Here is a 24920-nt window from a genome sequence, read left to right as displayed (position 1 = left end):
AGTCAGTATGACCTAAATGAATGGATGAAAGCCAGCGTGCACTGTGCCCCAGGCCCTGTCCTGGGAATACCAACACAGCAGAGGAAGTAGATCCGAAGGGATGAAGTGACTTGCCTGACCTCACAAAGTGAGCCAACGGGAGCGCTGGACTTTGGACCTACATCTAACCCCAAATCCCAAGTCCTTTGCCTCATAGCACAAACCCACAAAAGTAACAGTACTGCAGGGATTTATTTTTTCATTATTAAAAGTCTTTGTTTTTTCATCATCTGATTCCTTTTAGACTTGTCTTTTTTTTAATAGTATTTTTAAAAGTTTTTTAAAAAAAGTTTTACTTATTTATACAATCTCTACACCCAATGTGGGGCTTGAACTCACGACCCCGAGATCAAGAGTCACATGCTCCACTGACTGAGCCAGCCAGGCACCCCAGGACCTGTCTATCTTTATTCGGCTTTGAGACTACTTGAGACCTAGAGCAGATGTTCAGATGTCACTGTGGCAGTTACAAAACTCAGATTTGCTACACTACCGAGGAGCAATTATAGCTAATCGCATAGGCACCTGGGGAGCCTCAATTTAATTAAATCCAAATACACCTGATCTGGATAAAGGGCCAGCCTCGCCTACTGCTGGACAAGCTGTTGGTTGTTGTGTGAAGAGCTGCCATCTCTCCCAGGCAAGGGCACAGTGTTCTCAGCTCTAGGATATGTCTTCTACTAGGTGCTGGGTCCTTCTGGGATTTCCACCTGATGACAGTTTACCAAATGCCCTCAGTGACTGAGAGCTGCTCCCTGAACTGTTCTACTAAAAGCTACAGGGACCTGTTCTTTCATACTAGAAGGATTTTAATGAGGCTCTGTGTGTTTAATCCTTATGGGATTAGCACCGGTAATAAGATTTGGGTATCTAATCTTGCTGCAGCTTTTAAAGGCAAGATGAAACATAAGACACTAACCTGGCTTTGGAGAGGTGAATACCACAGGGCCATCTTGGAAAGGGAACCTGCTGAGAACAGGAAAGAGCTTTTCTTCAACCTCACACCCCTAAAGAAAGACAAAGCTAAGGCTACCCGAAAACTACTCTCACAAAAGCCATTTCCAAGAGGCACTAACGTGACTAAGTATGCTCAAATATGGGGATGCAGAAACTTGGTGCTCCTTTTGGATGGAGACTGAGTCATCTCCACGTTCCCCACCATGCCAGGCCTGGGCTAGAACGTGGTGGGTGTGCCACACGTTAGCTGTGTAAAGAGGTTTGAATCATGTAGCACGAAAGCACACATCACTGGCCAGCGTGACTGTGATGACTGTATTGGAGACAGGAAAGGCGTACCTAAATATCTTTCCCCCTGAGAGTAATCCAAGAGAATGACCTGGACAGGCTAACAACATGGCTCCTGGCAGGCATCTGGGGGCCAGCAGCCCCTGTCGTTTCTCAGAGCTGTGATAGCCACTGCACAGCTACAGAAACAAAATGAGAGGAAAACAGCTACAGAAATAAAATGAGAGCCCCCTTTGTGCAGCAGATGAGCTGGTCTTGTCCTTATCTCTGAAACAGATTTTCACAAAGGAAAGCTTTTAGCTTTGTTTGCCCAGGTACCAAATACCTAAACCTGCCTTCTTTGGGCTGAAAGGTAAGCATCCAGGTCTGATCCCAGAAGCCAGAACCTGTCATTGCTTCTCCACAATTCTACTCTGGATATTTACTGCCCCCATCACATTCCCTAATGCTGGCCGCTTGGCACCATCTTGATATGCAGTGACTCCCAGCATGTGATCTCACCAGATGGTTTACCAAGATGCTTGAGCTTCTGCAAATTCACCACCTTCACAGTCATGTTCTCTCTCTCTCCACCCATCTCCTCCTTCCCCCTATCTTCCCACCGTGTCCTCCTGCCATTGTAACACTCAACTGTTGTAGAGGCCATGCGACTCGTGGTTGTCAATCTGGAATCATGAATACAATTCAAAATTGAGTCTGCATCAATCAAAATGCTACGAGAATCTTATAGAAACATCTATGCTCATGACCTAACCAAAGATCTTCAGGTAGATTGAGCAGTAAAAACAAAACAGAAGTTCCTTAAAAATCACTGTTTGTACCCCCTTATGGCAAAATGTCTTGGATCCTGGGTGATCTCTACAGCATGCCAAGCAGGGTGGTCTTACATTCTAGTTTGCCTGGGAGATTCCTGGAGTTTGTCATTCTGATGCAGTCATTACTAAGGGCCTCTTTCACACTCAAAAGTAATCCTGTTGGGATGCTAAATTATGGGGTCCCCCCAGGTACAGGCTCTCCCACTCTTCTAAGACTGAAATGCCACCTTCTAAGCAAGGCAAGGCAAAGTTTTCTGGCTTTCCCTTGTGGTTCCAAAAGATAGTTTAAAAAACAAAAATTTCAAAAAAAAAAAAAAACAAAACAAAAATTTCCAGTATTTTTTTTAAATTTTTATTTATTTATGATAGTCTCACAGAGAGAGAGAGAGAGAGAGAGAGAGGCAGAGACACAGGTAGAGGGAGAAGCAGGCTCCATGCACCGGGAGCCCGATGTGGGATTCGATCCCGGGTCTCCAGGATCGCGCCCTGGGCCAAAGGCAGGCGCCAAACCGCTGCGCCACCCAGGGATCCCAAATTTCCAGTATTAAACTCAGTTGGACATTATAGAACTTCTCTATGCAACAGAAGACAGTGCTGGGATCCCAGACACCTCCTCTCTGGTGCCAGATATTCAAATGTTTTGAAAGAAGGGAAGGGCCCACTTCTGTGTGTAAATTCACAAGGGAGGCAATTTAAATCTTTTGGGACAGCATTCAATGCCACAATACCCGCAGCTCGGTGTTTGGTCAGAGATGACTACTAAGTTCTCAGGAGGCCTGTGATCCTAAGGACTTGGTCACCTTGTGGGGGCCAATTCCAGGCTGTTTTTATTCCTTTCATCTGATATAGAACTGACTTTAAAAATCTTCAATTTTCTCTCTTACAGTCAAGATCAGACTCATGGTCTCTTTGTCACTTGGCTCAATTTCAAGAAAAACAGAGGTCAGAACAACCACAGCTGGGTGATTCTGGTTTTCAGTTCTTTCCTTGGGTGATGGACTTGATGCCACTGTACTTTGCTCTGAACATGAATCCTGGAAGATTGGGAGAAGGCATTGAGCCAAAGACACAAAGATGAAACAAAATGCTTCCTTAATTTACTGGTCTCCTGCGTCACCACTTGACAAAACTACTTATATTCCAAACAGTGTCTGCATTAAAAAATCAATTCAGTCAATAAAGAGGAAGCCATCATGTCCACTGCTATAGTGATTCAATTAAAGATTAGGCTTTTTAGAATAAACACACTTCAAAAAAAAATCTTCAAGACTCCTATATCTTCTATCATTTTTAAGTGTTATTTATTGACTCATCCATGACAAGGTTGGGTACTTGGTCTGATCCAGTACAGTACTCAAGCTCAATAAGAAATTTAAAAGACTTACACATTTCACTCTTGTGGGTTCCACTTGTCATCCTAACAGTTTCACATTTTATTTATGGTCAGATCAGTTAATGTCATTCAATTTAATTTAATTCATTTAATCTGTCACAAAATAAATATTTAATATTTTCTAGCTTAAAAAATATATGAAAAAAAATATGAACTATAGAGGCACTTCAATTGGTTAAGTGTCTGACTCTTAATTTTGGCTTAGGTCATGATCTCAGGGTCATGAGATCGAGCCCAGCCTTGGGCTTTGTGCTAGGCATGGAACCTATTTAAGATTCTCTCTCCCTCTTCTTCTGTTCCGTAACCCCTACCCCTCACTACTACTTGCACTCTCTCTCTCAAAAAAAAAAAAAAAAAAAAAAAAAAAATATATATATATATATATGAATTACACTGCAGCAAGTGGAATTTTTTTAAGAATGAAAAGAATTTTTAGAAGGCTAAAATACAGCAAAAAGAGCAGGTACTACAATAAAAATGACTTGCCCACAGTGACTGTGAGAGCTGACTGTGCCCTCAGAAGCCAGTAGTGTTGAGCTGGAGGTGTGTGACCCCAGCCCTGGGGCCCAGTGCACTGTGCAGGGCCAGTTCTGCAGGCCATGAAGTCAGAAAGAACAGACTGTATCTTTCGAGGTCACCACCAGGGCCAGGCTGTCTCTGTACAGTCATAACTTATAGCATACTCAAGACAGGATTCTCTGCTTAGCAAGCACAGCTTCTCAATGAATCCTTGCAAAAGTTCACATGCAGTTAACTGCATGAGGCTGAGGCAGAGGTGAGATCATTTGGCTGCTCAAGTCACCTTTCACCTGTTCTCCCTAGGTTGGTTCTCAGAAAACAAGAGTGGAAAACATAAAGACAAAAGTCACTGCCATTTACTGCCAATTGCTGGACTCCATGCTACACACTTTTGTTTATATTAATACTTTCTCGACAACGTTGGTGAACTAGGTGTTCAAACCCCCATCTGTTGGACTCGAAAACCTAGGCTCTTTCCTTATGCAGGCATTTCCTAAGCATCTCTCTCTAAGTGACATACCACCTGTAGGAGATGAACGTGAAAAATTACATACAAAATTGAAGGATCCCTGGGTGGCGCAGCAGTTTGGAGCCTGCCTTTGGCCCAGGGCGCGATCCTGGAGACCCGGGATCGAATCCCACGTCGGGCTCCGGGTGCATGGAGCCTGCTTCTCCCTCTGCCTGTGTCTCTGCCTCTCTCTCTCTCTCTGTGTGACTATCATAAATAAATAAAAATTAAAAATAATAACAAACAAACAAACAAAAAAACCAAAATTGAAAACCAAGATCTGGTCCCTGTCCTTGAAAAAGACAATGCCTGGTCAACGTTCTTTTTAGACAGACTCAGCCAAGAAGCTCAGACTGATTCTGACTGTGCCAGGAGGAGCAGCTCCTTACTAGCCTGGTAGCTTCAGGATGGCAGGCACTCTACACGCTTCCTGTTTTCCCCACATGGGGGGTGCTGGCTCCACAAATGTCTCTGGGATGCTCGATGAACAAAAGAGCACCAGACCCATTGTTGTGGCTCTGAGAAGCTCCTGGATGCACTTTTGCCTTAAACCTAAAATGTGTCTGGGTGGGAACAATCTCCTTGCTCGTGAAATGTATGGGCAGGATGCAGTCTCTCACACAGAGAAGGGATGTAGGCCATTGTTCAAAAGCATGAGCTTCAGGGCTAGACTGTCTGGGTTGGAAATCTGGACCACTCACTCATCAGCCTTGTGGAGCAAGTTATGCAACCTCACTGGGCCTCAGGTTCCTGGTCTGTTGAAGGGAGGATGTCTCATTTAATACATCCTATCAAGTACTCAGCACAGTGTCTGCCACACAACAAATGCTATGTAAGTGATACTATTAATGTAAACAGTAATAATGATCACCGCCACTACAGTGGGGGAAAAGTCTTTTTTTAATGCTTAGCCATCTCCCTGCTCCTGTGTAGTCCTCAGGAACAATATCCTGCATAGGAAGCATGCACCACCACAGAGCTGGTGCTAATTGGGGTTGAGAACCATACGATCCGAATGCTGGTTCTGTCACGTACTAGTTGGGTGACCCCAGGCAAGCCTGTGGCATGAGGACACTAGCACCTACCTCTGGATGTCAGTGAGGATCGGGCTAAGTAGAGTATGCACATGCTTGGTGCGCCCTGGCATTCGTCAGTGTGAAATAAATGGGAACTGCTGTCATGCAGGATTTTCCTTAATGACTTCATCCTTCAAAGGCAGCATGAAGGACTCTTAAGTCACAAGAATGCGTAAGTATCCATTTAGGAAATTCTTCTGTTTGAGAGAGATCTGTTTTTAACAATTTCTAATTACACCAGCAAAGATGTCCAATGGCGAGGGATTGGTGCCTATGCGGTCTGGAACAGTCTAAGTGGGGCAAGGTCTTTTACAATGTTCTCAGATCTAAGGTGGGTGTATAACAGGAAAAGAAGAATGGAAGGCTTCTTGTTCACACCCTGTTTAGTTTTCCTCTGGTCAAGATCAGTCTCAAAAGGCCCAAAAGGGGTATTCACGGTGACTTGATGGCCTGCCATCTGCTCAAGAGCAGTGCAGCTTGCACAAGGGAAGGCTCTCGTGTTTGAGATGTGGTTTGCCAAATCACTTTACAAACGATCATTTCACATCTCTCACCTCAGTCCTCAGTCAGCCCTGGCAGAGTGAGCATTTTCTAGAGGATGAGCAGGATTCGGGGCATGGGGAGCCACACCAGGGAGCATGAAGACTGCTGGCTCCCATGGAATAGAGTCGGGGAGACACGGGATTAGAGAATGATTAAGGGGTGAGGGCAGGGGACAAAGACTCTCCGAGAAGGTGACATCTTAGCCGAGACCCAAACGACAAGATGCAGCTAAGTGAAGACCAGAGAAGGGCTGTCCATACAGAGCTCAGGCCAGTGCCTGGTGTCGGCATACACTCTGCAGCATGTCCTGGGAACCAGAGCCCCCACAATGTCTCATCCGGTCCTCCCTCATGGACGAGGCTGACTTGGTTGAGGGATCTATGAAAAGTGCAGGGAAGGAGATTTAAAAAAGGCTTAAGATGGCTCTGCTTTCTTTTTCCTTTTCTATTGAAAAGTAGAGGAAGGGAAGAAAGAGGGAGGGACAGTAACACTAAAAAAATAAGTAAGAGGCTCAAGAAACCTACCATCCAACAGCAATGTATGGAACTGATTTTGATCCTGAACCAAGTAATTACAAAAGAAAAAAACAAAGAAGTCAGCTGGAGAAACAGAACTGCTATTAAGGAATGCTGGTGTCTTAGGTGTGATGGTGGTGTTGTGCTTATGTTATTTTATGAGTTTAACTGTGTCCACCACAAATTCATCTGTTGAAGTCCTAGCCCCGCTGACTCAGAATATGACTGTATTTGGAGAAAGGGGCTTTAAAGAAATAATTAAGTTGAAACAGGGTCAGTTGGGTTGAGCCCTAATTCAGCCTGACTGGTGTCTTTATAAGAGGAGACCAGGACACAGATAGAGGGAGATACACACACATGGGCATATAAGACAAGGAGGAGACGGCCACCTACAAGCCCAGGAGGGAAGCTCAGAGAAAACCAAGCCTGCCCACACCTTGACCTTGAACTCCCAGCCTCCAGTGCTGTGACAAGACAAACGTCTGTAGTTTAGGCCACCCAGACGGTGATATTTTGTTAGAGCTCCTAGCAAATTAAAACAGTTTACAAAGAGTCCGCGTCGCTTAGCATCCTACACTAAAATAGTCGCAGATGGAAGGAAGGGCTCTCTAGGACGAGCTCCAAAATAATCTCTGAAAAGGAAGGAAAGGGCAGGAAGGGGGTTATGGATGAAATGAGACTGGCTATAAGTGGAGTAACCGTTGATGCTGAGTGGTGCGCACACAGGGGTTTGTTTGGGCTCATTTTACTGTTCTCCCCACTTTTGTATTTTGAACATTTTCTCTAACAGAAAGGTTTTTTTAAAAACTGCAGGGGAAACATATCTTCTAGAACATAGAAGATCCGCCTTTCTGGACAAATACAGGAATACAGCAAACTATAGGAATTCTCTTCTAAAATTCTGATGGAACAAACAGTAACAACAATAAATGAAAGGAAGCAGTTAACTGACTGCAAACCTGTGGGGCTGAGCTCTCCCTAGAAGGGCTGACTTGGCCCAGTGGGTTCTCCTCGTTGGGAGTCAGCTCACCAGCCTAGACATACCATGCTCTTAAGAGGCAGCTGTGCATGCCGACCACCCCCAGAGCCCACTCCCTTCTGTTTATGAGCTCCAACCCCTGGGACCCTGAGGACCCAGTTCAAATACTGTTTCCAGAACAATCCTACCACAATACCACTGCTTGCCTACGGAGACATGCTGGTTTCCCTTCGCTGCCACCTCACCCACCCCACTGTGGTGTGATTATTTACTGAAGGAACATATTTATCTGGGCCACAGAGAGCATGGCTCATCCCTTGCTCAGATCTGCAAGTATCTGGATAGGAACAGATCTGCAAGTATCTGGATAAGAATAAACCGAACATTTAGTGAACAGCTACTATATGGTAGGCGCTCAGCTGCTTGCTAAGTCCTTAGTAACCCATGTTTAAGTGTAAAATTGTAAACCCCCATTTGGGGCTGTTGAGGAATCTGGCACGTTAAGTAAGCTGTTCAAGGCTAAACCACCAGTCAGCAGCAAGGCCAGGGTCCTGTCTCTGTGACCTTGTGCCACACTGAGCCTACTCTTCTTTTCTCCTCACCCAATTTCCCTGGCGTGTGCGCAGATGTCTCCCAATCTACTGTCCCTTCCCCCTGGGGTCCCTAGCACAGCATTCCCAGGGTGGGGACCTGGGCCACACACACACAGAGCTTCTCCCAGCTCTGAGATGGGAGCCAGCCCCAGGCTCTCCTCTTAGCTCTCCTGCTCCCTGGCTCTCTGCCTTGCCCGATGATTTAACCTCTCTGTGCCTCTGTGTGCCTTTTCATCACAATTTCACTAAGTGTCTCGCTGGTTGCTGTGGAGATTAAAGGGATTATGTCTGCACGAGACATCAGCTTTGGTTCAGGCACACATTAAGTGCCCTCACTGGCATTTCTTGTCTTGTTTTTGGTATATCGTGCTATTAGAGAGCCCTCCCAAGTCTGTCTCTGTCTCAGGTCCTAAGGCCAAGCCATGTCTCCCCATCTTCAACTTGTATAGATGGATTTTTATATCCAAGTTCAGGACCTTATAATCATTCCCCACATTGTTTTCATTTTTGTAAGATTCTGCCCATGTCTGCCTTTTGGACGTAATCCTGTCTCCCACATACTCACAATGTGCCTGACTTATCTGTAAATCTGGATCTTCACCTATATCTTCGGGCCACTCACCAAACTGTTGAACAGAAGAGTCTGTAACATGGTGTCTTTAGTTGTGGGAGTGAGTGCAGAGAAGCAGCAGGGCGCGAGGCAGCCAGGCTGGCACGGAGCAGGTACCCCCGCTCATGATTCCCTATCTGTGCCCTACACATCACCAGTAGCAGCATACACCGGAACAACCTTGCTGGAGTACAATGTGACAATATGTACAAATATGCATCCAGAATGTTGCCTTTGAAATTCTAGCCCTGGAAATTCAGCCCAAAGTAGTCATTAAAGAGAAAAACAAATTCTATGCAGAAGATATTTATAGCATCATTATTTGGAATGCTGAAAAACTCTAAATAAGCTAAATGGACTCCAAAGAGGAATGGTTAGATAAATTATAATGGGGGAATAACAGCAATGTGGCTCTTAAAAAGATTAAATGTAACAACTATGCACCTTTATGCTAGTGAATATAAGATTATTTAAATTAAGCCATCACAGATATACATACTATGACTGCATCTAAATAAAAACTACATACACACAGATAAAATAATGGGAAAATAAACAAATAGAAAATTATAGTTATGGTGAGATTATAGATGCGATTTTCAGTTGTTTCCCATTAAAACTCATAATAATTTATCTGGTTATAAACAACCCAATGTTTGTGCATACTTACATATTTTATGTGTTTGTTATTTATGTGTGCATGTATAATATGAAGGGAAACTTAAATAAGAATCAAGAACCGGCAGTCCAGAAGACAGAGCTAATGCAGGACTTCAATAAAGGCAAGAAGCATTTGTCTCAATTATGAGATCCAATTCCTCTCTTGAAGGAACTTGAAATCCTATGAGTTGTCGATGTGCCAGAATCCCTTCCCACAGACATGCACGTGCCTCCTCACGACCCTTGCTGGCCAGTCACAAGAGTTCTGAGGATGGTGCAGTGTGATACAGGGCACTGGCTATGGGGCTCCTGGTCCTGCTCTGACACCTCCCTACCTGCAGGGGGCGGTGGGGAAGACCCGCCCCTGTTACTTGCACTCTGTCTCTTGGAGGCATGATGAGCTGGGCATGGCTCAGGTACCCATCTGAAAGGCTGATGGGAAGTATGGCATCATAAATCCCAGTACCCACTGGCTGATGGTATAACCATGTGCCCCACTGCCTCCCTACATGGGCATAAATTCTGAACCCAGAAAGGGAAAGCAGAACAGAAGTAACAGCATGCTTGTACTGAAGACAACAATAAGGGGGATTCCACTTGGCCATGCCTGTACTTACCATACGTGAACATGCGCGGTGAGGTCAGCTCAATGTTGGGCAAGGCGCCCAGGTGGTTGAGCACGGCGCACCGGTAGCCATTTTTCTGGGCGTAGTCGACAAAGGTGCGGATGTATTGCTTCTCACTGTGATTGGCAATGCCAGGGCAGATGACCATGGTAATGTCATCTACAGGGTGAAGAAAGAGATCCCAACATATCCAATGAATAGTGAAGATAAAGGGCCACAATTATACATCACTGGCGGAGAAAACAGTAGGAGGGAACCTGACATGCATCTTTTCACTCAATTCTCTGGGGAAGAGCATCTTTCCCTTCCAGATGGAGTTGTCTGGATCAGTGGTTCTCAAACTATTTATGGTGAAGGGTCAGTTTTTAAAATATCTGATCGTGCACAGCTAATTTTGAAAAATATGATAAAAATTACTAGAAAGATGAAATGAAAACAATTTAAATCTCAATTTTTTTATTATTAGATTCAGCAGGTTTAAAATTACCACTGTACAAGTTTCCAAACCTTACTCCTAATTTCTGTATGAATGATGGAATGAACAAATAGAAAAATGAAAAGTAGTGTCTACACAGGCTTCTTTGATCAAGGAATTTCACTTCCAGGTATTTGTCTACAGATACACCTGTACACATACAGAACAAGATGTGTACAGTAGAGGTGATAATGGCAAAAGAATGAACACATGCTAAATGCCCAGAAACAGGGGTCTGGTTAAATAAATGATTGCACATCCAAGTGATGAAATGTTATGTAGCCCTTAAAAATAATGAGAGACATCTTTGCATATACTGACTGATAGGGCAAGCTCTCTAACATGTATTAAGTGGAAGAAAAGCAAGGTGCAGAAAAGGGTTATGATATACTGCCATTTGCAGGGAGGGGAAAAGATATCTATATTTAGAAATGCATCCACTAGCTCCAGAATAATACATGAGAAACCGAACAGTGGATACCATGGGGGAGGTGCTTGGGTGGGGAGTAGGAGTAGAAGAAAGACTTAGACTTTCTCTGTGTATCTTAAAGGTAACTTTTGAATTTTCTATCATGACCATGAACTACCTTCCAAGGGAGTGGCAGGTGTCATGAAGAGCTAAAGCAGGAAGGTGTGATGGATTTACTGGGAAGAGAACACTAGTGAATGGAGGCAAGGGCCATCCCTTTGAGGAGGTGACATCTGAGTTGAGACCCGAATGACAAGAAGGAGGCAGCCATGGGGATGAGTGTTCTAGGCAAAGGGAACATCAACTTAAACCTTTGTCATTAGCTAATTGGCAGTGCTGATTACTGTGAAGAACTGAAAGGTGCAAGAGGTTTACTGGAATTCCTCCCAAGTAGTTACCAAGCTCCTGTAAAAACCAAAGTGCCTTGGGGCACCTGGGTGGCTGAGTCAGTTGTCGTCAGACTCTTGATTTTGGCTCAGGTCATGATCTCAGGGTCGTGAGATCACGCTCCTCATTGCGCTCCATGCTCAGTGGGGAGTCTGCTTGAGATTCTCTCTCTCTCTCTCTTTCCCTTTGCCTTTCCCACCCTACTTGTGCATGCATGCATGCTCTCTCTCTGAATAAATAAATAAATAAAATCTTAAAAATAAAACCCCGAATCCCCCCAAACCTTGGTGCTTTGCATACTACAGAACTGAAAAGACATGTCCTCCTCTTATAAGAGCAGCAGAGGCAGCTGCCATCCTAACTCTACTTCCTCACTGCAAAGCTCTTTATAACAGGTGCTCACTATATAGAATGGACAGAGCAATGCCAAATTCCAGCAGCAACAGTAATCAGAGTGGTTTCTGACAGACAGGTATCCCAAACCCCTGCATAAATGGGCCCAAATGTGTCTTTTCATCCATGGAATGTATGCAGAGGGTACCTGAGAGCCTCCACCATCTGCTATTACCAACAAACAAGATTGGCCTATCCCGAATTTCTGAGCTTTATCTTCTTTATCAGTAGAGTCAGGATAATAAGGCATCAACCTCTCAGGGTTGCTATAAGGCTTAACTGGGATAATAGTATCTACAAAGCACTTAGAAGAGTCTGGCTTCTATTGCTGTCATCAAAGCAGAGGCCTGGTCCTGCAGGACCTGGGCTCCACATTCTCCCTCATCCCCTCACACCAAGCTTCTGTATGTCATGGGAGGACTAACTACATTCAGCAATGCTGTCTGAGGGGCCCTATGTAGTGACTGGCAAGCACATAATGGTGTGAATCCTTGCGGGCTGTCCCTGAATGATGTACCTCAGGAGGCTTCCTACCAGCCCCTGGGTGTGATGCTGAGCCAGTGACAGGAGCATGTACACTGTGCTCCCTCACTGACCAATGGGCCACATTGTAGACCTAGAGTAGCTTACCTCCAACACAGTGCTCGGCCAAGGGTTCAAAGAGGTCAAAGGTTGAAGTGGCTCCGTCGGACATGGTGATGAACTTGCGGTGCCCGTACGGGTGTGGTGACCTCACCCTTCCCATCTTCCCATACAAGGCTGTTTGGATGTGTCCACTTTTCCCCCAGATCAATGGTGGAATGTATCTAAGAGAGGAGGAGAGGAAAGGTCAATTCTCCCACACTCCTTGAACAACACATGGAAAAATTTTTGAGCCAAAATCTTTCAACCTATTTGAGTTTTTTTCCTGACAAGTTTTGCATACTAAAGTATAAATATGGGATTTTCTTTACCTTACATTCATGCCATGATTTACCTCCTTTCCCCATTTACTAATACACCCCGTATCAGACTAGCCTTAGAAATCATCAGGACATGCTTATTCAGGCAGGATTTCAAATTTACAGTGTTAAGCAATTCAATATGGGTTGTTGCTGTAATGTAGATTAAAAAGAAAGCAAGTTATACATTTTGACCACATGCTACTTGACGGGGTTAGCCTCATTATCAAATGAGCTAATGTATATAAAACAGCTATCACGCTGCCTACACTCACTAAATGTTCACTTTTTTGCCTTCCTCTAACAAGACAGGCCCCAGCCACAGTGGTCACCATGTTAACCAAACCACCTGCTCTCCATTACACTGGGAAGGGCAGCAAGCTTTCCCAAGAGCCTGTAGGTGCCTTGTGTGTGTGTTATGAGGTGCTGTGTACCCTCTGGAGAATGTCCTGGAAGGGAAGCAGTGTAAATATTTGTTGGGTTAGATGAAGGATAAAGGCTTGTCTAGTTTAAGCAAGTCATGACACCACCCTGACAACTGTCCTTCATGAACACACGGAGTGACGCTGGTTCCTGGGAGTAAATGCAAAAACCTCAAACTAGTTAATTACTGGGAAAACAAGGCATTCTGTTACAACTAAGAAATGATTCTAGTTCACAACCACAGTGCAGGATGATCCCATTTCCTGAACTGCCACTGGTTGCTCTTGCTCAGCTTGGAGGCCCAGGCCTGGTGGTTGGCCAGATTTGTGTTCTGCGTACACTTGAGTCATAGAACATAAAATATGGTAATGACATCCATCCTACATCTCTGTAATCTGTAGATAATACAGATTTTTAAAAAAGATTTTTTAGAAGATTTATTTATTTTTTTGGGGGGTGGGGGAGAGAGAGAGAGATAAAGAGAAAGAGCAGGGGGAGGGGTTGAGGGAGACAAGTAGACTCCCTACCGAGTGGCGAGCCTGACACAGGGCTTGATCCCAGGACCCTGAGATCATGACCTGAGCCTAAACCAAGAGTCAGAGGCTTAACTGACCAAGCCACCCAGGCATGCCATGGTGAGCATTTTCTTAAGGGTTTACCTTAACCTGCTTCCCAATTCATGCCTATTATTTCTATCATACCAGTTGATCCTAAAAACCTTCCTTAAATTCTACCAGATTTACTGTTTTTTAAAAATAATAAGTCTCCACAAATTGAAGAGAAGTGATCATCTTAAGCAAGCCAGTTCCCAGACGAACTTCCTCTGTGAGTGTAGGGAGGAGAGGAAAGAGTATTTTAAGACCTTGGGACATGAAGCCATTTGCCAGCATGACACCACAGGTGCAAATCTTAGTGCAGAGGCCATGGCATTTGGAAAACAGAAGCATTTAAAAGAGATGAGGATTCATTTGGGGAATATAAATAATAGTGAAAGGGAATATAAGGGAAGGGAGAAGAAATGTATGGGAAATATCAGAAAGGGAGACAGAACGTAAAGACTGCTAACTCTGGGAAATGAACTAGGGGTGGTAGAAGGGGAGGAGGGCGGGGGGTGGGAGTGAATGGGTGATGGGCACTGGGGGTTATTCTGTATGTTAGTAAATTGAACACCAATAAAAAATAAAAAAAAATAAAAGAGATGAGGAGATTATGAGAGCAACAAAAAGCAAGCCTATAAAAATAACATCAACTGGACAACCCAGTATTACACAAGATTTAGATGTAGGATTTATAAAGGGTTTTGGTCAAAAAATTATGCATAGGGGGAGACAAGTGATCCAAGAAGCCAAATTCCTGGTTGCTCCCAGAGGGAAATTCAAAGAAAATTTAGTTTATAATATAAATTAAAAATAGAAACGTGCTGAGGTTAAACAGAAGAAATATGAATTCAGTCTCATATACGTATCTTCTGATCTTGTTTTAAATACAATATAATCTCAGAAAATGATGGAAGAATAAAATAAAATAATAAAATAAAATTTTTCTCTGGGCTGGTTACAGACTTCCCATGGAATGATGACACAGGTGGTTATCCAATCAGGCTACTAGGGGAGCTGCCCCACCTCTGTGTCCCCTGGCAAAGGACCCCTCGGCAGAGCTCTATCCTGGCAGCCAGAGGGCTTGATTGACATGAGGGCTCTTTTCAAGCACATTCCTTCCCATCACCTGCAGGAGCCAGGCTCATTTATCTTTGTGTCTCTCCCAGGGTACTCCACACACTTCCCCTTAGTAAATCTGAGAAGGCACAGATACACTTAAAAAATAATATACATCCACTTGACGGGATGAGTACTGTGTGTTATACTATATGTTGGCAAATCGAACTCCAATAAAAGAATATACAAAAAAATATACATTCTCAAATGAGTTGGGCTATAGCATGACTGCTGTTTGGTTACTGTCCTCTTTCCAGGTGATCCAGCACCATTCTCAGAGAAAATCCTGATGGTGCACATGTGTCCGTGTGTGTGCATGCACGTGTATGCATGAGAATAAGTGACTGTCTCAGGATTACCTGGCATATTCTCACTTCGGTGTAGGGTCAGTTGTGCATAGTGGGCATTTTACAATCTTTAATTTTATGACAATACCACCTACTGATAAAGCACTGTTTTCAATCAACTTTACAATAACACAACACCAGTGTTTATCGCATCGCATTTTTACACACTTTTTACCATGGTGAAGTTTTGCTGTGTGTTTTCATTTGTTTATGAGTTACCTACAGATCACATGAAAAACTAAAAAAAAAAAAAAAAAAAGAAAAGAAAAACCAGTGGGGCGTCTGGTTGGCTCAGTCAGTTAAGCCACTGCCTTTGGCTCAGGTCATGATCTTGGGGTCCTGGGATCGAGTCCTACATTGGGTTCCCTGCTCAGTGAGGAGTCTGCTTCTCCCTCTCCCTCTGCCCCTCCCCCTGCTTGTGTTCTCTTTCTCTGTCAACTAAATAAAATCTTTAAAAAAAAAACAATTAGAATGAGTGGAGTTAGTTACATGGTTTAGGTCAAGGAGGAAATATGGACCAAAACAATAGGGTATTTTGAAATTTATATAACCATATAAGCACTTAAGAGATGCTGGAAAGTGAACATGGAGGAATCTGCTTTACTCTGGGTCTGGCCTTTCAAGCAGAGCCTGGCAGCTTCCGCTTTTATCTCCTTAGAAGCCTGGTATCATGCTGTAAAGGAGCTAGGGCTCAACTACCCAATGAAGAGAGGTATCTCCTAGGGGGCCTAGAGACATAGAACTGAGCACTGTGTGCATTTTAAATTAGGGCACCACCAAACTGTCTTTCAAGACAGATGGACCAATTTACATTCCCAACAGTTTTGCATGGAAGTACCTGTCTTCCTCACCCTCATCAACAATTAGCATTGTCAATCTTTTACATTCTGGCCATCTTGATGGGTAAAATATGGGTATTTAACTTCAATTTGTGTTTTTAAAGATGGATCCAATCTGCGGTAAGCAAGTTTCTTACTTGAATTTGCATATTCTTGATTCATAGGTTTACTAGTCATTCATTTCTCTTATGTAAACTGTACCCTTTGTCCATTTTCCTGTTACATTTTTATCTTTTTCCAATCGATTTGTAGGTACTGTTCTTATCACTCCTACACCCATCATTTTCTATTATATGTTGCAAAGGCTTTCTCCCAGTTTATTGTATATTTTAATTTTATCTTATATAACTTTCTTTTTTTTAATTTATTTTTTATTGGTGTTCAATTTGCCAACATATAGAATAACACCCAGTGCTCATCCCATCAAGTCCCCTCCTCAGTGCCCGTCACCCAGTCACCCCCACCCCCCACCCACCTTATATAACTTTCATACCTTGTGGTTAAATTTGTTAGTTTCTCTCTCTCTCTCTTTTTAAAAGATATGTTTTTAAAAGTAATCTCTCCACCCAGCATGGGGCTTGAACTCATGGCCCCAAGATCAAGAGTTACACATTCCTCTGAGCCAGCCAGATTTAGGTGCCCCAAATTTGTTAGATTTTTCTACTAAAACCTTTATGTTTTACATTTTGTTTTAAAAGGAGTTATTCTAGCACCTAATCTTAAATATATTCTCCAATATTTCCTTCTATTATGCCTCTAGTTTTAAAAACTGTATTACCCTTAAATCCTCTTATTTTGTAAAAGGTGCAAAGTGAAGATCTAATTCATTTTTTCCTGACAGCCACTTGACTTTACACCATAAATGGTTCATCCTTTCCCTACAGATTTCAACTGTCATCTTTTATACCACGTTCCCAATTAAATATTTAGATATTTTTCTTTTCTTTTTTTTAAAGATATTTTTCTATATTTTCTTTTCTTGATTCATTGATCTATTTGTCTATTCTTGTGCCAATATGACTCTGCCTTAATTAATATAGCTTTATGGACTATTTTGAGCATTGGCCCACAGTGTGGGCCTCCTTTTCTTTTTCAAAATTTTCTTGCCAGATTTTTGGCATTTTATTTTCCAGATGAATTACAGGATTAGCTTGTTCTGGGAAAATTTTGGGATTTCTAATTGGAAACACACCAAACTTATACATTATCTTGGGGAAAAATTGACATCTTTACAGTTTTTACTTATCCTATTAAAAAAACATGCTTTATCTCTCTGTTATTCAGGTATTTACATCCTACAGTAAAACTTTATAGCTTGTTTCACATTTTAATACTCAGTTTTTACTACACTAATTTGCATGCATCTCTACATTTTTAAAAAAGCTATTCTTAAAAAAAAAAAAAAAAAAGCTATTCTTAGAGTTAGCATCTGGTCATGTTTTACTCCTAACTCCCTGAAAGCAGAGGCGATGTCTTCTGTACTAACACATATACTAGTTTATCCAATGTTGTGCCATGGCCAGTGATTAATAAATGGTTGTTATAAATAAACAAATATTACTAAGAAAGAAGCTAGACCACAACAAAATGTAGAGGCCAGCAGGTCCTTACCTTCTGAATCTATTTGTAACACCTGGCTAGCCTAACAGAATTGTCCAATGGGAAAGCCCACAAGGGAAAATCTGGACCTCCCTCTCACTCACGTCCCTACACACACACACACACACACACACACACACTCACTCACTCACACTGCCTTCAGGCAGACAGAGCTCACACTAGCAAGGACAGATGGTTGGCAGGCTGTTTACAAAAGAGCTGGAAAAAAGCATACTAACGCTTATCTTTGCCCTCAATCTGTGGGTAACTAATCAATTCTTTCCTATGGGACCTGGGTTTTTAGATGATGTCAAACTACTTTATAGCCACTGAATCCAGACTTAGCTGTCATTCCCTCTGATTCTCACCAGCAGCCCTCCAGCAAACTGGCACAAGGTTGGCACACATATGGCATCAGAGACTGAGTCCCACCGCCACCCCTCCTTCCTAGCAGGTCCCTTCCAGTGAAACAGATGCTCAGCAGCAGTTACTCCTTGGCTAAAATTTTATGTTTGTTTCAGACAAAATGTTTTGGTTAAAGTAACACAATCCACCCCCCAACTAACTTGAGGAGGGACAATGCTGGGGTGCTCGCCAAATGGACAGGAGGTTGGAGGACCAGGCTCAAAGAGGTCAGGTTCCGGGAAAGAAACTGGGGCTGCTGCACAAATGTGCTGTTTATGCAGTCAGCAGCTCCCCAGGAGGCAATGCCCCAGGAATGGGCTGTCTTGAAGAAGGTAATTATGGGTGGGGTCAGGGCATCTCCATGCCATTGCCTGCATGCAATGGGAGAGAAGGACTTTCCCAAAAGGAAATGTGTGTGTGCTTGGAGAGGAAGAATGGATGTGGGGCACCAAGAAAGTGACAAATGTTCCCTACCAGGTCTTGGCCTAGCCTCATCTTTGCTTCAAGAGGCTTCTTCAGTGCCCCCGATATCCCACAAGCCTCTCCAAACTATCATATTCCCACCTAGTTCTTTCAAAGTCTCTTCTTTCTGTCCTTGGTCCCACCTCAGCATTTCCCATAATTCCCAAATGCATTAACTTTGAAGCTTTCGCTTCTCCTGTAACACAGTATAGATCACAAACAGGCACCTTACTTGCTCAAGTGGTGTTCTCTCTCACACACCCAGCTTTCTGAATGTAAACTTCATCACATACAAGAGTTTGTGCTGTTTCCTTTAAAAAAAGAAATCTAGAAAAGTAGAGTTTTTATGACTCCTGGTCAATGATTTTTACTGGCCTTACAGTAGCACATTTTGTGCAACCCATCACTTTGCCTCACTATTTTTTTGACGTAAGATTCCCATAACAGGAAATTAACCATTTTAAAGTGCACGATACTATGGCATTTGGTACAATGGGAATACTGCATAGTCATCACCTCTGTCTGGTTCCAGAACATTTCTTCATTCCCAAAGGAGACCTCATATGTGTTAAGCAGCCACTCATCATTCTTGCTTCCCTGTGGCCCCTGGCAACCACTTACCAGCTTCCTGTTCCTATGGAACTACATATTCTGGGTATTTTACATAAATGGAATCATTGAATATGTGACTATTTGTCTTGTGATTTTTCACTTAGCATAAAGTTTCAAGGTTCATCCATGTTGTAACATGGACCAGTACTTCATTCCTTTCTGTGTCAGAATAATATTTCATTGTATGCCTTACCTATCACATTTTCTTTATCCATTTATTAGCTGATGGACATTGGGTTATTTCCACCTGTTGGCTATTGTGTACAGTGCTGCTGTGCACATTTGATTACAAGTTTTTGTTTGAATACCTGTTTTCAGTCCTTTTAAATATATATCTAGGAGCAGAATTTCTGGGTCATGTGGTCATTCTATGCTTAAGTTTTTGTGGAACCTCCAAACTCTTTTTCATAGTGGCTGCACAATTTTACATTCCTACCAGCAATACACGAGGGGTTCCAATTTTTCCACATTCTCACCAACCCTTGTTTTTTTTTTTTTTTTTTTTTAATTTTGTTTTGAATTGTTATAGCCAGGGATACCTGAGTGGCTCAGTTGGTTAAGTGTCTGTCTTTGGCTCACCTCAGCTCAGGTCATGATCTCAGGATCCTGGGATTGAGCCATGTATTGAGCTCCCTGCTCAGTGGGGAGTCTGCTTCTCCCTTACCTTCTGCCTCTCTCATCCACTTGTGCACTCTCTCTCTCAAATAAATAAATAAAATCTTAAAAAAAATGTTATTACCATCCTAGAGATATTGAATATCCCTACTATTTTGACTCTAGGCCATGTCCTTCTACTGTATCTCTACTTCTGTCTTCAACATTTATCATAATTTATTTTTTATTTTTTTTATTTTTTATTTTTTTTCATTTATCATAATTTAAAAAATGAATTAGTTGACAAATAAATACATACAATCAGTCCTGTTCACTTCACCATGGCTATTACGGATGGAAAAAATCGTATCAGAATAAAACTGGCAACAGTCAAAACTGCCTGTAGTATAATTTAACAAAATTATTGACAAAAGAATCCAGGTTTTTTTTTAAAGAAGAAGATGAAGAATCCAGTTTTCATAATGGAATTTAGGCTTGCAAATTTAACCTAGAGAATTGCATTAGTGGCAATAACAGGCACAAAAGAACTTGCTACAACAGAAGCTATAGTCAGTAGCACATAATATGGACAAAAAACTGATTCCAAGCTTTGTTGTAAAATTTAAATGGAAAACAAACCTGATGAAGATAAGATCTGTGTAACAGTGAAAAATCATCATGGAATCAAATTGCTTCAGTAAAATTGTTCCAGAAAATATTCTCTGAAATGATTTAATGTTAGCCTAACTTTGATGAAAATATTTATATTTTATTTTATTTTTATTTTTATTTTTATTTATTTATTTATTTTTAAAAATATTTGTATTTTAAATGTCCTTGGGTTCAGCCCCTCCTGACTTTTCCCAATGGGAGTGCAAGTGGTTAGAAGTCAGCTCACACTCTCTTCCTGTATTTTCCTCCTTCCTGGGACCAACAAAGAAGATGGTATAAGCTGGGGGATAAGAAGCTGGGGATAGGAGAAGATCCATAATGCAGGGGCCACTCAGGGTCTGTGGAGGGGTGGCTGGGCAGACCACTTGCTGAGGAACTCCAGGGAGGACACCTGAGCAGTCCTGCTTTTACTCTATAAGAAGGAAATAACAGGGCTCATGGTTTCATGGAGACAAAGGGAATGCAAAGGAAGAGTTACCATGCTCCAATTATCTGCAAAAATGAGATATAGGCCAAGGCCAAGGCTGCTGGAATCTTACTACAGCACAGAAATATCACTTTGAGTGAAACATGGACCTCTCCGTTAGTGACTGTGGGCACATCAAGGAGGTTCAACTGGGCTTTTGAGCAGAGGAAGTCAGGGGTGTTTGAGATAGTCACCGTGGCTCTATCACCACGAATATATTGACCTCTTTCTTTGAACACAGAACATGATAAATTAAGCAGCCATTTTATCTATCTACAACACTTCACAATTTTTCTTTTTTTTTTTTAACTTCACAATTTTTCAAAGTTCTTTTTGTTTATGATCTCATTTGCCTTTGATTAAGGTTTGTGAAATGGTAGATGTTGTTAGCCTCATTTTACTGCAGGGACTCAGAGGCCAGAGAGGTAATGGCTTGGCCCTGGTCACTAAGCTAACCAAGGTAGAGTTAAGACTTCAGCTGGGTCCTTGCCCACCGTGTCCAGTGTTTACTTGGATGATAAAATAGCCATGATGGGAACAAGTAGATGTTGTCATTACAGAGGCTCCTATGACTCCATTAGTCATCCTTTAAAAATATTAGAGTTATCTAGAACCAATAGGTTATTCACATATCTTAAATAGTTAACAGCCTCTAGCTTTAAAAATATATCAAATTATATATAATTTGGTATAATTGGGTGGCTCAGTGGTTGAGTGTCTGCCTTTGGCTCAGGTTGTGATCCCAGGGTCCTGGGATCCAGTCCTGCATCAGGCTCCCCACAGAAAGCCTGCTTCTCCTGCTGCCTATGTCTTTGCCTGTGTCTCTCATGAATAAATAAATAAAATCTTTAAAAAAATAAAATAAAATAAAGTAAAATAAAAATAAAATATTACCATTAGTGAACTCAGTACCAGATGGGAAGCCTCACAAGTCCACAGGCTTTGCCTTTGTTCCCTATGCTGGCTGCTTCCCTACAGGTGCAGGTCTGCCATTTTATATCTGCCCTTCATGTTTCCCTCTCTGTCAGCAAACCCCAACCAAAGGGACACTTCAACGACAGAGCCAAAAACAGGAGTTACACTGTCCTGGGAATCTCATCTTCAAGTTGATGACAGTGTCCTTGGCTGGCTTTGTGTCAAGCACCAGCCAGGAGCAAGACAGGTACTGGGATAACTCAGGAGACATGGGCTCAGAACCCTTCCTCAGTTTCCATAGGAAATGCCCATCTCCAGCGGCCCTCCACTCTGCTCAGAGTACACACTCAGATAAAGAAAAACAAATTTTCCATTTCAAGAAAAATATTTGTTCCACCAAGCAGAAAGATGACCTTTACTCAGGCCAAGAGATTTATTTTGAGAGGTCCATCCTTCATGGACCAGAAAGGCTTCAGGGCTGGCCTCTGGGACCCAACCAAAGACCCGTGACTGGGACAGCCTGGCCTTGGACTATGCATTCTTTTGGCTCTTAGATATTGAGTTTGACTCAATAGTGCCTGCCCTTGTAGGGTTCACAATCTGGGGGTGGAAGCACGTGAGAACAGACAACTACTGTCATGGAGAAGAGCAGGCACTGGGGTCAGAAAGTCAGAATGAGGTGATCTTATGAGGAGGTTTGGTCATGTGGCTGAGAAATACCAACTTAACTCAGTGCATGATGGGGAGTGTTGAGGACTGAATGTGCCCCCTCAACATTCACGTGTTGAAGTCTTGCACTGCAATGTAAAAGTGCAGGAGGGACCTTTGGGAGGTAAGCCAGTGTGGACAAGGTCATGAGAGTAGAGCCCTAAGATGAGACTGGTGTCTCTATAAGAGGAGGAGACACCAGACACCAGAGCTCTCCTCTCTGCCTGTGTTAAGACAGGGAGTCTAAGGCACTCAGAGAGTAGGGACGTTTCTGAACTTCTAATTCTAATCTCTGTGTCAAGGACAGAACGACATAACAGCTCTGAGTGATGACATCGCCCCCATTGTACAGATGAGGAAAACAGAGCCTTGATTTGCCTGAGTCACAGTGTCGGCACTAGGGGACAATTGTCTGGCTTCCTTTCAGAGCCTTTCTTACTGTGCCACAGCAACTCCCTCAACCAGAGGCTAAAATAACAAACAGTTTTGATCCTGGTTTTTCCTGTTTGAGCATTTGTCTGAATGTTGTATTAAATAATGTTTCTCCCAATTGAGAACTGAATTTGTTAGAACTTCTCCTAGGTTTTCTTCACATACATTAGGCAAAAAACTGTTTCTTTGATTTTACAATGTTTTTCACAACTGTAACTGACTCCCTAATGTTAGTGAAGTTTTTTTGTGTGTGCAGGATATCCATCTGGAGGGTAATTAATTTGAATATTCACATTTGATTATTTCTAAGATGAGGCCAGGATGTTAACAAAATCATACTGAATGTCTCCCCAGAGGTAATGAGACTCAGGAGAGAGGATGGAGGCACTGTGGAAAGGCGAGAGGTGCCTGATTTGGGGAAGCATTTTTATCCTACATTAATGAGGGAGAATAAATTAATTAGGATGAGCATCAGTAGGCATGGGGGAAGGGCATGAACACAGGGAACAAAGCTTTGTGGCAGCTCCAGAAATCAGAAAACTGAGTTCCAGGCCTTCCTCGTGTGTGTGTGTGTGTGTGTGTGTGTGTGTGTACACAAAAGGCAGATAAAGAAGCAGGGAAGGTGTAGAGCCCTCCGGAGATAAGGGGGACATTTCATAGATACTTATCCTGAATCCTGACTGCCAGAGCTTCCCCTTTACAGGCCTTGAGCCCAGGACCTCCCACTGCTTCTACCACGGACCCCCACAATTCCCTCTGTGCCCTGTGTCCCCTCATCCAGCCTGGCTGACCGGAAGCCAGCAGATCTGCATGAGCCCACCTCACTGGGCCTCAGCCTTCTCCAGACACAAAGCAGACTGTGCACTACACCGCCCTAGTCCTGCTGGGGAGGCAGGGAAAGGATTTCATCATTTGCTTCGGGCCTTTCATCTCAAAGTGGCAAGTGGCATATTCAGCTTCCCAAACACCCATTAATAGGCTCATCAGAAATCTGCTTTGTACACAGCATTTTCCCCCACTGGCGGCAAATACTTCTTCACAGCTGTCACACATTACATTTTCACTGTTGTTGCTAGAAATGTTCTATTCCTGAATTGCAGGATTCTGCACAGGAAAAATCCAGTGCAGAGATGTTTTGTTTCTGCCTGAGATGACCAAAAGTGGCCTGAGGAAACAAGAGAGAAGTCATCTTCTGTTCCTGGAACTGGTTTTTAAACACAGGACAGGTGCCAGCCACGGTGGCATATCGATGACCCACCCTGTGTCCTGTGTAAGCTATAAAACATGAATGTTAGAGAGAATAGGCACAGGAGTTACAGTCAAACCACTTAAGGAGAAATCACACTCTTTTTGCTTCAAGGAAAAATAAACTCAATTTTAAAGTTCAAAGAAAAGCAGTGAGAAACCCTGAGAATTGTATTCACATGTCAAATGCATCTGATCTCATTATTTTTCTGCTCCACAAACAGCTTCTAGGACTGGCCACACCCCTCCCTACGAAGATGAAAGCATGATCTTGTCTATCTCAGTCTGGTCTTGACACTGCTTTCAGAAGGTTGGTAGGTTGGTAGCTTATTAAGAGGCTCCAGGGTTCTACCTAACAAATACTATCCATGAAAGAGCTAGTTCTGCCAAGAGCCAGTAGGAGATTGTATTGTAGACTAGCTTGGCTCACCCACACTTTGCCCAAAATCTGCTCCTCCCTGGCCTCACCCTTCCTACTGCTAAATTATGGATTTGGAAAACTTGCTTGTGCTGAGTGAACAGGACATGTGCACAACATACTGAACACCTCTGTTTTGTCCCTGTTCCCCTACAGAGACCCCTCTCCTTTCACCCACACAGATGTCAACCATCTGCTCTTTGCCCAATCCAGGACAGCTTTTTTTTTTTTTTTTTTTTTTTTTAGATTTGATTTATTTGAGAGAGAAAGAGAGAGAGAACA

The 24920-nt window shown here is 42.8% G+C and overlaps 1 protein-coding gene across 3 annotated transcripts in view; it reads right to left on the bottom strand.

Annotated features, from left to right (window-relative positions):
- Positions 1–24920, bottom strand: part of ABHD2 (abhydrolase domain containing 2, acylglycerol lipase) — a 103261-nt gene that overhangs the window by 30329 nt on the left and 48012 nt on the right. For all 3 annotated transcript variants that reach the window (XM_025438521.3, XM_025438522.3, XM_049108452.1), the window contains exons 4-5: positions 12476–12651; positions 10113–10280 (exon numbers count right to left, since the gene is read on the bottom strand). In XM_025438521.3, coding sequence (XP_025294306.1) covers positions 10113–10280; positions 12476–12651 — 344 coding nt within the window. The remainder of the gene's footprint in view (positions 1–10112; positions 10281–12475; positions 12652–24920) is intronic.

Source organism: Canis lupus, chromosome 3 (assembly GCF_003254725.2).
Source record: "Canis lupus dingo isolate Sandy chromosome 3, ASM325472v2, whole genome shotgun sequence".
In the NCBI taxonomy this organism is placed as follows: domain Eukaryota; kingdom Metazoa; phylum Chordata; class Mammalia; order Carnivora; family Canidae; genus Canis; species Canis lupus.
This window is presented reverse-complemented; position numbering and strand designations above follow the sequence as displayed.